Raw genomic sequence first — 13452 nt, 5'->3', positions numbered from 1 at the left:
AGGTTTCGACTGCTTGTAATCGGAGATTACCGCTAATGTCTGTACGTCACTTTAATGGCTATAACTGGTTACCGTTGACGCAATTCTACGTCATTTTATTCATAGATACGCGCGCGGCCAAGAGTGGTACACATTTACTAGGATTTTATCGTTCGGTTTTATGTTTGCCGACAATAAATTTGATTTTTATGCGAAATTGTATTACTGTTCTCTTTTTTTTTTTGTTGTAAAAAGCGTTTGCGTTCAATGAATTTCAAGAGGTTGCTCCGTTTTAATATTTCCATGTGTTGATCAATTTTTAATTTTTTTATTTCGCATCTGTAACGCCGAAAATTAGTTTCAATTTTAAACAACAAGTGGTCGCAAACATGATATTATAAAGCAATATCTTTTTTTCGCTCACGTTTTAATGCCCGGCACCCTGCGGCACGCGGCTATTGATTTTCTTTTTTATAGGTCCATAACGGAATATTTTCAATGAAACATTTGTTTACTTAGGGGGACACGCTTTGTTTTGAAATGATAACATGCTCCAAATGTTTAAGCGACCCCGTATACATTTTAATCGTTCTGGTATGGTTTCCCGTTCTGCGACTGTACGTTCAGTTTTGTACACTCGAGAGTTATTTAATTTTCGTAATGTAATTGTTCGCGACAGTTACAAAACTAATGGATAACTTTTTGCATTTGATATTAAATTTTAATTAATACACAAGCTTGTCTATCTTTAAGAGGAGAAACGAAACTCTCGAGATTATAGCTCGACTAGAAACGATCTCTACCTCGTATTATAGTTAAACAATTCTGAACGGTGCGGACGGATCTACAATTAGAGAAGTACATATGATTTGTTTGTTGATATTATACCCGTACAAATTATTGGAAATATCTGTCAATTTTCTCCAAAAATAAATGTTCTAAAAGATTATAATTTATCATTTACATACACTTGATAATCGTCACTGCATTTTTAATTTTTACTTTGTAAGTGCACTCTGTATGCGTGAATGATAATCTTTTTCACTGACAGAGTGTACTTTGAATTCTCGCTCTGAAAAAGTCCATGTTAACGAGGGGAAGCATATTAATTAACAAAGAAGACTCGACTTGTTAAGACGTTACCTTTTAATTTGATACTCCATAGCTCGCAGTTAGAGCACCGTAACGTGCCTAATTAGACTGGGGAAACTTATTTAGTAATCAAATGGTGGCGTATACATATTCGTCCAACGCAACATTTATATCCACGAAGAAATTAGCATAAATTCTTTCGCACTTACCTACAGCACGATGGTGCATTGTCCAAGCATTCGAGCCATTGTGTCATTGATAGAAGGAGAAATAATTGAATTCACGAGCTCGCGTCTATGTACATGTACAGAGAGGCGATTATTCGCGTGCGTATTAATTACGATAAATGCTAATTTCGCAGTAGCAGAATTGTGCATTTTCTCTCGAACAGATCATAAAAAGCTGCGGGACACGTTGAACGTTCGAAGAATGTCAATGCTGCCGCTGTCTGTTACAGGAGGCAAGGATGACATTTACCATAGCCTGATGTTTCGTTATTATAAACGTTACAAAACAGAACTCGTTGATTTCCATCGAAGCGTTCACTATGCCAGCTTAATAGACTCGTCAATCACTCCGAATAGAATGATACAACTGACGGGGGAAAGCTTCACGTTTTGACGGATTATTATAACACAGTGGTTTCACGTTATTAACAGTATAATGCCATATTGCTTTGGTATTATACGCTATTTCAATGTGCTCCAATGCATAGGAATACCCGTATGCTGCAAATGAGATATCTGGTTATATAATACGATAAGTTTTAGCCACGAATTTTGTCGAATATTTCAGGGAATATGAAATATGTATCGAATTTTCATCAAACCAACACTATCATTACCGCGCTTGTTAAACAATCCCCGAAAAAATGTCAGCGCGTTATTTCCCGAGATATGATCATTTTAAAGCTTTTTATTATTTTGTATTCATTTCATCGATTTGTGTATTTTCGATATTTATGGACGACAGAAGTACTTTTCATTCTAAACAGATAAACGCAACAGATACACAATACGCAACTTGAAGGCATCATCGCGCAACTTTGGGATTTTGATCATCCTGTGGGCGTCGAACCACAACTTTTCCTGGAGCGTTTTCGATTACGAGAAAAATGTTTTCTCGATCCGGTCTAATGTACAATAGCAAATTAACTATTTTCTTTTACAGCCATTCGACACAACGAAGTCTTGTTCCCGGTTTTACCACGGCGAATAATTGAAAAATTGTTGTGAAACCGACCTTTCCCGGTGAAAAATTACAACGTTCGATGCAGTTTTAACCGTGAAACAAGTACCGCGGCGGGAAAAAAGATCGTCGGCGGAAATGCGGCTGACGATAGGTTCCCGAATTTCCGAATAAACATTTCATCGAATCGATAATGATGTAGCCGCCGACGAGTTGTACGGGAATTAGTACGGCACGATTAGTTTATTATTCTTTTATGCCAGGAAATGAGCTTCTCGTTTGCCGAGCCTCCCTCCCCCCCTCCCCTCGTATTTCTGGCTCCGTTCAATCAGTGATTTATTAGGTATTCATTATTATTTTAATTACAACCAACCGAGCACCGGTGGCCGGCTATTTTTTTCGCCGGCTGACGGCTGGTTTTGTCGATCCCGCAGACTACGCTTTTTGCATATTCACAATATTTTTTTTAATTCACCGATACCTCCCCTCGCTCACCCTCTTTGTGCTCCGATCATTGTCGTGCATCGAATAAAACGCCCGCGCAAATCTGGTTGTTCCGCCGCGATTAATTTCCAAACGGAATTATCTCATTTTTTAGCGTTACCAAAGTTTGATGCACTGCCGCGCCGCGCGGTTTTATTGTCCCGTTCCAATCAATTGATGCGTACGTGTCTTGAAAGACAGCGAGGCTTTTATACTTTTTATTCCGCGCACTCATTGTAATTGGTTTCCATAATACCATCATATCGGTCTGTGACATGTGTTCAAACGAACTCGTTAATGAACACTTTAAAAATCCATACGCCCGGCACGTAGTCAAATCGAACGCTTTTGCCCCGCTTTTAAATACACAGCCAGAGCCAGAGTCGCCAGATGAGGGGAGGGAGCATGCATTCAGGGGAAAAAGGGACGGAACGCGTTACGTGACCGGGCAGGAAGTTTGGGAAATATAGAAGGGGAAGGTGTAGAGTTGGGACACAAGTCTCAATCTGGCGACGGAACTGTTTCTGAACACTTATGCGAACACCATCGAAATGTCTCGCTCGTATACACTGTCGTTTAACAATTTATAAGCTGCGAAACAAAATCTTAATTTCGTTGAATAAAATGGCAACTTTGAAAACAACATCTCCTTGATTTTCTTTGACGCATAATTAGACTGCGGATTTTTATGCAAAATAAAAAATGTTTGCATTGATTGCAAGACACAGGTACCAAATAGAAATTTCTTTCTTCTTTCAATCGTCTTATTAAGCTGAAATTAATACACAGATGTCCTTAAATCTTTTTAATTCGTTCACTGCTTTAAATTGTACGTGCCCATTTGTGGCATAAGGTAAACTGTACTATTGCTGGCACTGCAGTAGTTATTGGCACTTTTGATTTAAATGGCAAATATTAAGAATTACTGGTATAGAAAGTCATTTTGTATTGCTTCTTATTTATATTTCAAAGCAACGCGTTGTAAGTTTTCATAACAGAGTTCCACATATGATTGTTAGCAACGCTGGTACATTCAGTATGGCCGACGGATAACCACAGTGCAGTGTACATGGTGTTTTATAACTTAATTTCGGACTGTACTACAGATGTGATAAGTACGTATATGTTTAATTACAAAACAAATAGCTTGTTTAACGTTTACTTCTTACTGTGCCAATGACTGTACTATTTGTCTTACGACTGTTATTCACTGAATATATTTTATAATAAAAGATATATGACTCGTAAAACTGTCCGATTTTGCTGAAAAATCTGTATCAGCTTATAATAATAGCAAGTTAAGCTCGTTTAAACATTTCAAAAAAAGATTTTTACTAGGATTATGGTTTAGGGTGCCAATCATTGTACAGTTTACCCTAAATGCATAAAATCCGCAGTCTACACATAATACAACAGATTGTACATTTTATGTAGAATTTATGGCAAAAGCTAAATGATTTTTATGGTGAAACAGCGAATAGTAAATAAGGTGATTTTAGAAATGTTGTTACATTATTTTCCAACCTACTAAATCTAATAAGAGTAGAAATAAATTTTCATGTAGCTCCTGTCTGTTACAATTGAGGTGGAACATTTTTATTTTGCAGTCTCCAGATTACCTTTTCGTTGATGTCTTTCTCGAATAAAATGTTACCGTAGAATGCAGTTTTATATCTCAAATTGCTTTCTCTATTGTTTGTTTCATTTGAACATAAATTTCGATGCAAGTCAATTATCTCACTGAATTTTTTAAAATACTTATTAGCGTCTAGATACACCTCCCTGTTTGCGTTCAATTATAAATGGGATATTCTTTCATGATTTATTTTACAGGTATTTTTTTCTGTCAAACAATTGAAGAGACATGACGAAATTGTTGCTGCAAAAGTTAAACGAAAACGTATATGTGCAGATTCAGTTTTAGACGACTGTGTCTCTCGCTTTGTTCTTTCTCCTCATCCAGTGTATTTGATATGGTTGTTTGTGACCCGAGTTGGGTTTTTGTATCCGTCGAAACGGGTCGGAACCATTTAAAATTGGTCAACGGGAGATTAGAATAGAACAGCTTAAAATTTGTAGAAAGAATTGAAAAAATTAAGACAAATTGCAAACAGTTTCAGAAACAGTTGTAGAAATTATGAAAAATTAGTTGACGGAAAAATTCGAGTAGAAACGTTTTAAACGTGTTATCTTCTCTTTGAAATCGAACTGTTCAATACTGACAATTTTCTTTTGTTAAAAATGAGTTTTATTATTGCAACATATTTTTATTTGTTTCTTTAAAAATTTTCTGACTTTTTCCTACTTGCTGTTATCATTCATTCAAACTTTTAAATTTGTCAAAAAATCTAATTTCATGAATCCCTTTGCCTTACAAAATGTAAATTTGCAAAAATATCACCAGTAGAACTATCAATATTTAATCTACAAAGTGAATGTAGATTACGATAAACATGAAACCCGTTTTTACCCTGGCAAACTATTAACAGTAAAACAGCTCCGATAAGCACAGTTGCATAAAAAAATCATGGCAAGGCAAGAGTTTCGCGTCATTAAATCAAACTTTATGAAACTATGACTTGTAAACTTTAATCGACCTTTAATCGACTTCTACTAACTTTCACTGAATTTATTTCTTCATAAAATTTATTCTTGTATCCTATGATAACGTCTCTCTAAAGGTAAAAGCGAAAAGACATTTTGACCAGACAGGTACTTGTTATTACATAAATACGAGAGAAATATGTCATTATTTAGAAAAATTATTTGATAACATGCACACAGGTCAGCATGTTTCGTAGAGACTGATCATAATTTCAGAGGTTTTATATATGGAATTGTGAATAAATCTCTCTTTGCTACAGAATTTCGAAGCCAATTTATTATTTATAATAATTTTATTATAAAAAGAAACAAACCATCGCGTGTCTACTGTTTCTTTCAATTAACGCGGAAAATTTTTATTTTGCAGAAAGGTCCGCAGTCTAACAGATTTTAACAACGTCTATATGTCACCGTCAATTTATTAAGATTATTATAAAAAGGAAGAAACTTTAACGTGCCTGCTGGTTCTCGAAATGAACGCAGAGAATTTTTATTTCGCAAAAAAAAAAACCCGCAGTCCAGTAATAACAATTAGAACGGTCTGAATAACCTCTGCAGTTGCGTCCAATACTTACGATGTCGGTGAAATGATTTTTGTCCCCTCATTTTTTCCCCCGAAGAGTTGCTATTGTAACATATGTATCTACACGTGCATTTGTCTACCACACTACTTGTCCATCCATACACGCACGTACGTTCGCCCACATGCAACAAAATCCCTATTCAGAGCATGCATTAATTATCAGTGGCCGTGCATAAAGCAACAAGCGGCCGAAGCGATTGCATCTGTTGTTGGCCCATTGGAATGGACATTTTTCGAAGCATAAAGATTGGGCAGCTCCCTTTTATTATTCACTACGATAGTGCGCTAAAACGAATTCGCAATAAACTGCGAGAAACATAAAGACCCGCGCTATGCTAGGCGGCTTTCATTAAACGTAACACTGATTAAAACCGCTTTTGATATTCCAGCACAGAATTTTCTCATCGTGATTTTTTGGACAATGATCGACTGCTCTCCGATGTTCTCTGGAAAACGAGCGACCAATGTTTCGTGAATTACAAGCCAGGCCCCGTCGAATGCTGTCTGAATCGCTCACACTGTCTGACGATAATGTTTGACAGTTAAACAGTCTACAAACAAATATCTTTCTCCGTCGGATGGTGTCGATTCCAAGGAAATCCATTGGCGTTTTGACAAAAGTCTTTTCGCGCGTCGCATGTTCGCACGAGACTGCCCAATTCGGGCCAGTATAGAAACAGAATTTTTCGTTATTTATAGTTTCACTTTAAAACGATAAACTTTTCAATGGAAGTCTGGTGATAAAATCGAATTTTTATTATTTTTATAAACTCGTCCATTTATAAAAAGAGTTGTTGTGAATGAAAGTGTGTGCAATTAATGAGGCACTGTAAACGAAGATGATGTAATTAACATTCTGAAATGCACCCAATCTTTTCGCCATCTCAATTCGGTCATAACCGCACAAGATCAGCAATGCAGTTCGTCTTGGTGAATGAAATTCTGAAAAAATGGCTTTGTTTGAGGTTGTTAGGTGTACGTAACCAAGAAACGGGACCAGTGGATCAGGCTATCGCGAAGAAAGGAGATCAAGCCGATCGTCGGCGTGTCATGGTCCTGTTGCAAATATTATTTTCAGCAGATTGGCGTGCGAAAGCGGGCGGCGAGGATGTACAAGCAAACACACAGGCTGAAGCGTTATAGGTAAGGATAATAGGACACTAACTTGTGGATTGAAGGGTCTTTGCATTCTCAGAGCCTCCGGCAGCCCCCCGGACTGTGAAAACACAACCAGAGACGGCGGCGGTAGATGATTTGGCACGTACGCAGAATTATCCATCTAGAACAGATACCGTCGTGTTCCATTTCTCAATCCTTCGCCTAACTACCGATCCAACGTCGCGAACTATAATCGCGAAAAAACTCCGGTCGCGAGAACCGTCCAATTTCGATCTTTGTCGCGATTCTTCGATTTATCTCGGCTTTAAAAAAATTGAAGAAAACTCAAAGGTTCGCCGCGAAGGTCCGTGTAAGTTACGAAATTATCCGGTTGTGTAATAAATCCACGATGGGGATGGAAATGTCCTGGGAGACATGGCAAAATTAATAAATTGCTAACTCTGTTACAAATTTATTTTTCCCAGTTTGTTTATAGTCGCACCAACGTCGTAGGCTATCAGCGACTCGGTTTCAAATTTGTGTTATCCCTAGCTGTCGCAAATTTTAACTGCAACGGCATTCCATAAACTTTTATCCATAATTTCTAAGTATGGTATGCTCATACGTCCTAGTATGATACTTTCGAAATACGAAAACTTCGACTTATTACACAACCTAACGCGAATCGTCCAGATCGCGGGAACAAATTGTCACACTTCGCGAATGTTGATCTTCGTCGCGATTTACTCGATTTCTCTCGGCTCGAGAGAAAAAAAAAAAGAAATCGAAGAAAAGCCATTTGTCTGCTGTAAAGATATCCGTCCGTGTAAGTTGAGGAACTGCTTCAACTCGGACGGAGATCGAACGTGAAAATACTGTTTGTATCGAATCGAATGTCTAGGTATAATTTCTGCATTGGTCAGAAATATGAGACTCTCACACCATTTTATCGGTCTCTTTAACACTAGTAGCACCGAGCACTAAAAGCGACTGGTTTCTAATGTCTCGCGAGAGAATCACGAGAGCGCGCCTGCCGAGATTTTACGAAATTTTGTACGCAACGAATAAATAAATTTGTTTAATTTGTTGCGCAGAGCTCTCTCGCGGCTTCGGTAATTGTGAATATAAGAAATTGTGGATCAGTTAACTGGTGGTTGTAGTGTTAAAACTATAGGGCAGAACGAATCGCTCGTTATGGTACCGAGCTACGCTCAATTATCGTGTAAAATATATGTATTCTTTCGGAATGTTTAAATGTTGCACGATTCTTTTATTAACGTTGTTATCGCGATCGCGTGGAGATTAAATCTATTAATTTATGCTCGCAAAGGTCTATTTTAGTATACAGTGAAGATCATTGTTCTTGAAAAATTAGATACATGAAATTAATTTTTGTCGCGATAAAATGGAAATCAAGTCTATTTTGATTCTATAAATCGTCTAATTTTACATTCAGAAGATTGCACAAATGTAATAAACAATTCTACATGAATAACAACGTTCAAATTTTATAAAAGAATCTTGTAATATTATGGGACATTGGATTCGATAAGAAACAGTATTTGTGGTATTCTTTATAATCCTTATGTTATATTCGGTATTGTTGCAAGTGTGTTGTGTTGTGTGATGTTAATAATTACCTGTGCTTCGTCGCGATTCCTCGAATATTTTTATGAGAAACATTTTAAACATTTTCCACGTTTAATAAATCGAATGCAATAAACATTCTCTAGTCAAAAATGTTCGATCGTGTCGACTCAGCAACGACAAAGAATTTATTAAATTTCTTATCCGTAAAATATATACAGGATTTTAACAATTGTGTAAAAAAATCTGTTTTGTTAATAACGTTGCTTCAGTGAGAAGCACACATTTGTTATGATCAAATTTTTCTTTCATGAATTTGATTTTTCATTACTTCTATCCCTTTGAAAATTGACAGTATGACCTCCACTATAGTCATGCTGATTCATCTCCTCTCAATCAGAAGAAACTGAAGATATACAACCCGTTGCGCAATCATTACAAATTATACAGCACATTTGATCGACAAGTTGTAAATCGTTCGAATAACGTCATTTCAAATCTTACGAGTATCAAATTCCAAATTGTAAACTGAAAATTTCATCATCGCTGAATTATGCATAGACTGCGGATTTAATGCGTTTATGATCAAAGTGGGTAGATGGGGAACAGTGGAAATATCAGAACAATTAACTTTGTTATTCTCAAATTATTCAAATTACTAAGAAATACGTTCCGTAATCAAACCGGACAATTTTTATTTTGCATAAAGATCCGCAGTCTAATTATACATCTTGGTTGCAGCGCTCTCTCTCTCTGGGAATGATAGTATTTAAAAATTATTTTCTAAACTGTGCTGCAGCGGTTAGTTGCAAACAATCAGTTACTGTCGTAATAATGGAAATACTAATTGATATACATTTTTGAAGATAAATACATTGGAAAGTGAATTCAAGAGCATTGAAACAATTATTTTTCGTACATCCCAAAAACAATGTCGTTTCGCATAATTATTCCTAATACATTCTACAAAAACTATTACCAAATCATGTATAATAAATAGGAATTTTCGAACATTCTTCTGTACGTAGAATATAAAAGTTTGAAATACCATCTGATTAGAATAAAACTGTTTCAATTACCATCTCCAATACTTTTTATTTGAAATTCACCTAACTCTGCTTGATTAAAGATTCTTAGTAGAGAATTTGATTAACAAAAAGACAGGACAACGAACACGATGAAACTACTAGAATAATTTGGAACATTTAAGGACAATTCAAACATGATATTATTATTTCACAATTAATAGTCCGAAGTGTAACAAAATATGATACATATTTTCAAATATTCTTGTTTGTAGAACCGAGACATAAAATAAATGTTTAAATAGTATCTTACTCGAACAGATGTATTTCAATTATTATTTCCAGTAGTTTTTATTTGAAATGCACGGTTGTTTGGAGCATCGACAATTTGACAAACAAAAAGACAACATAGCCAACGCTATGAACGCAGAATAATTTGGAACATTTAAGGACAATTCAAGCATGATATAGTCAACGACTCGATCGACAAATGACTTCGATTTCTGTTCCTTCTTGTGTTTCAACGAGAGCTATCGAATTTGATCCACGAGCAACTGCATCGATCGTGGTTGTATCTAGCTTCTCTCTTTCTCTCATCGAAAAAGCGACGCGCTAATTTCCGCGACGAAAACTCGAGGAATCGAAAAAAAATCGTCGTGGGTGTTCAGATCCTTTTATCGAATATCTAAAAATTAGTAACTCGTTGCCGACTCTGTATCGCCGATGGAATTTAATTGCCGCGCGCGCGTTGTATTGCACGGTAATGTTACGCGACGATAAATTTTACCGTGTAAATATACAAACCGAAATTCGAGAAAGTACTCGAATCGGCCTGGTCCAAATTAGCTTTCGAATATGAAATTAGTATTTTACCGAATATCGAATTTTCTTCCCATACCGCGCGTTTCCAGCTATTTTTCAACAAGTAATTACTACACAGCGAATTTTATGCATTTCTGACAAAATTGAGTAGATGTATTAGGTCGGAAACTAAATTCGCGACCTTTTGTTTCGTAATTCTTTTATTGTATCATTATAAACTCATTCAGTGACCATTCCTTTTGAACTGTATATCATTGGAAAGCTCTGGATTTTGCGATTAATTTGATGTAAAATACTCGCGCGTAAAAAATATATATAAATAAGTTCGTTTGAGAAAATGCGGAGGTCGCAAACTTAGTTGTCAACTTAATAATTTAAGACAGTATTATTTTCAACCTATAAAACACATTGAATAATAAAATAAATTTCTGTTTCACTCCAGTTTGTTGTAATTCAGGTACAAAATTTGTATTTTGCATAGAAATCAGCAGTCTAATAATAACAAACAACTTTGATCACAAAATAGCTGAATTTAGTTGCTTTAATAATTCATATATGATTATATCATGAGGGCTCCAATTATTTACACCATTTTTAGTGAATGTATCGATAAAAGATACTTAAATGAAAAATTCATTGTTCCTGTCGGAGAAGCCAAATTAAATTTTTGGATTCGTTCATTACAATTTTTAGTTTATATTTACTAAATGCATGTACAAGAGTGTTTCTTGAAATTTGTCATTCTGGTCGTGAAGAATCTAATGCAAAAATCTATCAGCCGCATAAAGGAATTCTGAGCCCTCACAATGAATGATTTCAAACTTGTTTTCACTTGAAATTTGTTACCGACTTCATCAGTCTTTTGTAAAATGAAGTGAATGTGATGACTATCGAAATTTGAATGTTTGTTATTTGTTTGTGAACTAACAATAATTCTATTAAGAAAAAACACTTCTTTTGTGAACTAGAAAGTTTTTAAAGTACTATTAATTGTCACTTTGTTATTTACTAAAAATATTGCTCATTGATACAAGAGGTAACACATGAAACCTTTGCAATCGGAGCAATTTTAACTGGAAAATTAAAAATTTCTTTCGACCTATAATTCCATTCTATATAATTATTATTTATGGATATAAATGTTACTATTAGACTGCGGATCTTTATATATTCATGGCTTATAAACATGTAAAAAAAATTCTGGAGTATTAAATTCAACGGAATTCAGTACATTTTTTTATTTATTTTGAATCTACAAATACTATTACTAATGAAAATAGCATTTTATTTGGTCCTACTTCCTTAAAATTTGCCTACAAAATTTGGAAATTGCATATTTAATAGTATGAACAATATTTTAACGATAGAACCACTCGATTGTGTTAAAGTAAACAAACATTTATTTCCCTACAATTATACGTTTAGCGCTAATTAAATAATTTCGCGAGTACATTTCTATTTTCCCCAAAATGTCTTTCACTGAATAAACTTCGTAAAATAATCAAAAGCTCCACAAAAAAAGAATTTGTATTCAACGCAATTCATTCAGAACGTTTTGTGAAACGAATAGCTAACGGAAGATTGTAAACCATTTTATTATATATCTCAAACACTCTCTTTCAACAAGCACCGAATGACAGCACTGAACACCCGCAACGCAACGACGCAACAGGCTAACGCAATTTCGATCACTGTTGAACGCGTCAGAACACGTTGTATACTATCGTCATTACGTTTGTAGTATCTGCTCACAATTCTGAGTGTACGTGTGCCGTGTGTAGGTATAAGAATATAACCAATAGCTTAGAAATTCATGTATACAAATATCACCATCACGCGTACATTTTGCTGATCACCGAAGAAGTCACTGCACGAAATACGACCGTCTGAAAACATTCACTCTATTTCCATGGATCTCATGGTCCTTATCCGTCTCTTAGGGAACGTGTCCTTATCACCAGCTGTTTGCACTAATAACCGCATAAATCGATTTCGAAGCGACGTCGCGAGCGAGCCGTTCGAAAAGAGCGCGTTAGGCGACGAATAAACCTAACCTCACCGCGTGGCTGTCACGCGGTCCGACAGCCGCGTAAACCACAAACAAACCGTGTAACTGTTTTGACAGTGGTCGAGTAGTATTGTTCGTAAACAGTTCAATGTTGATTTACAGTGATTCAGAAACCGGTGTTGTACGGTTATTGAGCTGGCCGAATGTGGCGCGACGAATTCAAATTCAAACGAGACCGTGAGCCCGCCACGGGTGATCACTGTGACCTAACCTCTCGGGCGACTGATAATACCCGACAAGTACCTCAACTGGTGGCTCGGTTCACTCGGTACGGATGTCTGGTAATGCACTAAACGTGGTGAGCCAGGTACGAGAGAGGGGTCAATGCGAAAGGAATGCGCCAAGCCTGTGCGAGCAACCTCGTGGACATGCGAGTGCAGACTGATTGGAGTGTGAGGATACTTACCCACGAGTCGTGAGAACGGTGGCGGTGGTGGAGGCGAGGTAGAGGCGTGGAGAAACAAACCGGCGGCGGTGTGGCGTGCGCGCGTGTTTTCCGCCGCCATTACTGGCGCCACTGTAGCGGCACTAGGACACCGCGCACGCGCGGCATGCGCACACCAACGACGCGCAGTCGCCACTGTGGCGCACCGACGTTTAATCGGCCGTCAACAACGTAGCCAGCAGCATCTCGAGATTTCACCCCGCGATCTACAGAATCCACGATACCATTCTTATCCTGCTTGCAACGAGTTTTGTGCTACTGTGAATCAGTTCAAGTGTCTGTCGACAGTATTCGAATCAGACCTGGGCGAAATTTATATATCTCGAACAATTTGTAAATCAATTCTAGAAACACAATATGCTCTTTAGTATTATATAATACTTGACAAATGATGTATTTCAGACACATATGTGTCTCACAAGCTATTCAAATTGGGAAAATAATAAATTGTAGAACTGATAATTTGAAAGAATAATGC

The 13452-nt window shown here is 36.6% G+C and overlaps 1 protein-coding gene across 4 annotated transcripts in view; it reads right to left on the bottom strand.

The window, feature by feature from the left end:
• LOC143213249 (E3 ubiquitin-protein ligase RNF220) overlaps nt 1-13070 on the bottom strand; it is a 257438-nt gene extending 244368 nt beyond the window's left edge. For 2 of the 4 annotated variants that reach the window (XM_076432916.1, XM_076432918.1), the window contains exons 1-2: nt 12304-12927; nt 7095-7208 (exon numbers count right to left, since the gene is read on the bottom strand). In XM_076432916.1, coding sequence (XP_076289031.1) covers nt 7095-7208; nt 12304-12357 — 168 coding nt within the window. In that variant the 5' untranslated portion in view covers nt 12358-12927. The other 2 variants (XM_076432917.1, XM_076432919.1) reach the window with 2 other exon arrangements.
• Nucleotides 13071-13452: the final 382 nt, after the last annotated feature.

Source organism: Lasioglossum baleicum, chromosome 11 (genome assembly GCF_051020765.1).
Source record: "Lasioglossum baleicum chromosome 11, iyLasBale1, whole genome shotgun sequence".
Taxonomy (NCBI): domain Eukaryota; kingdom Metazoa; phylum Arthropoda; class Insecta; order Hymenoptera; family Halictidae; genus Lasioglossum; species Lasioglossum baleicum.
Note: the sequence above shows the minus strand (reverse complement) of the source record. Positions and strands in the feature narration are given on the sequence as shown.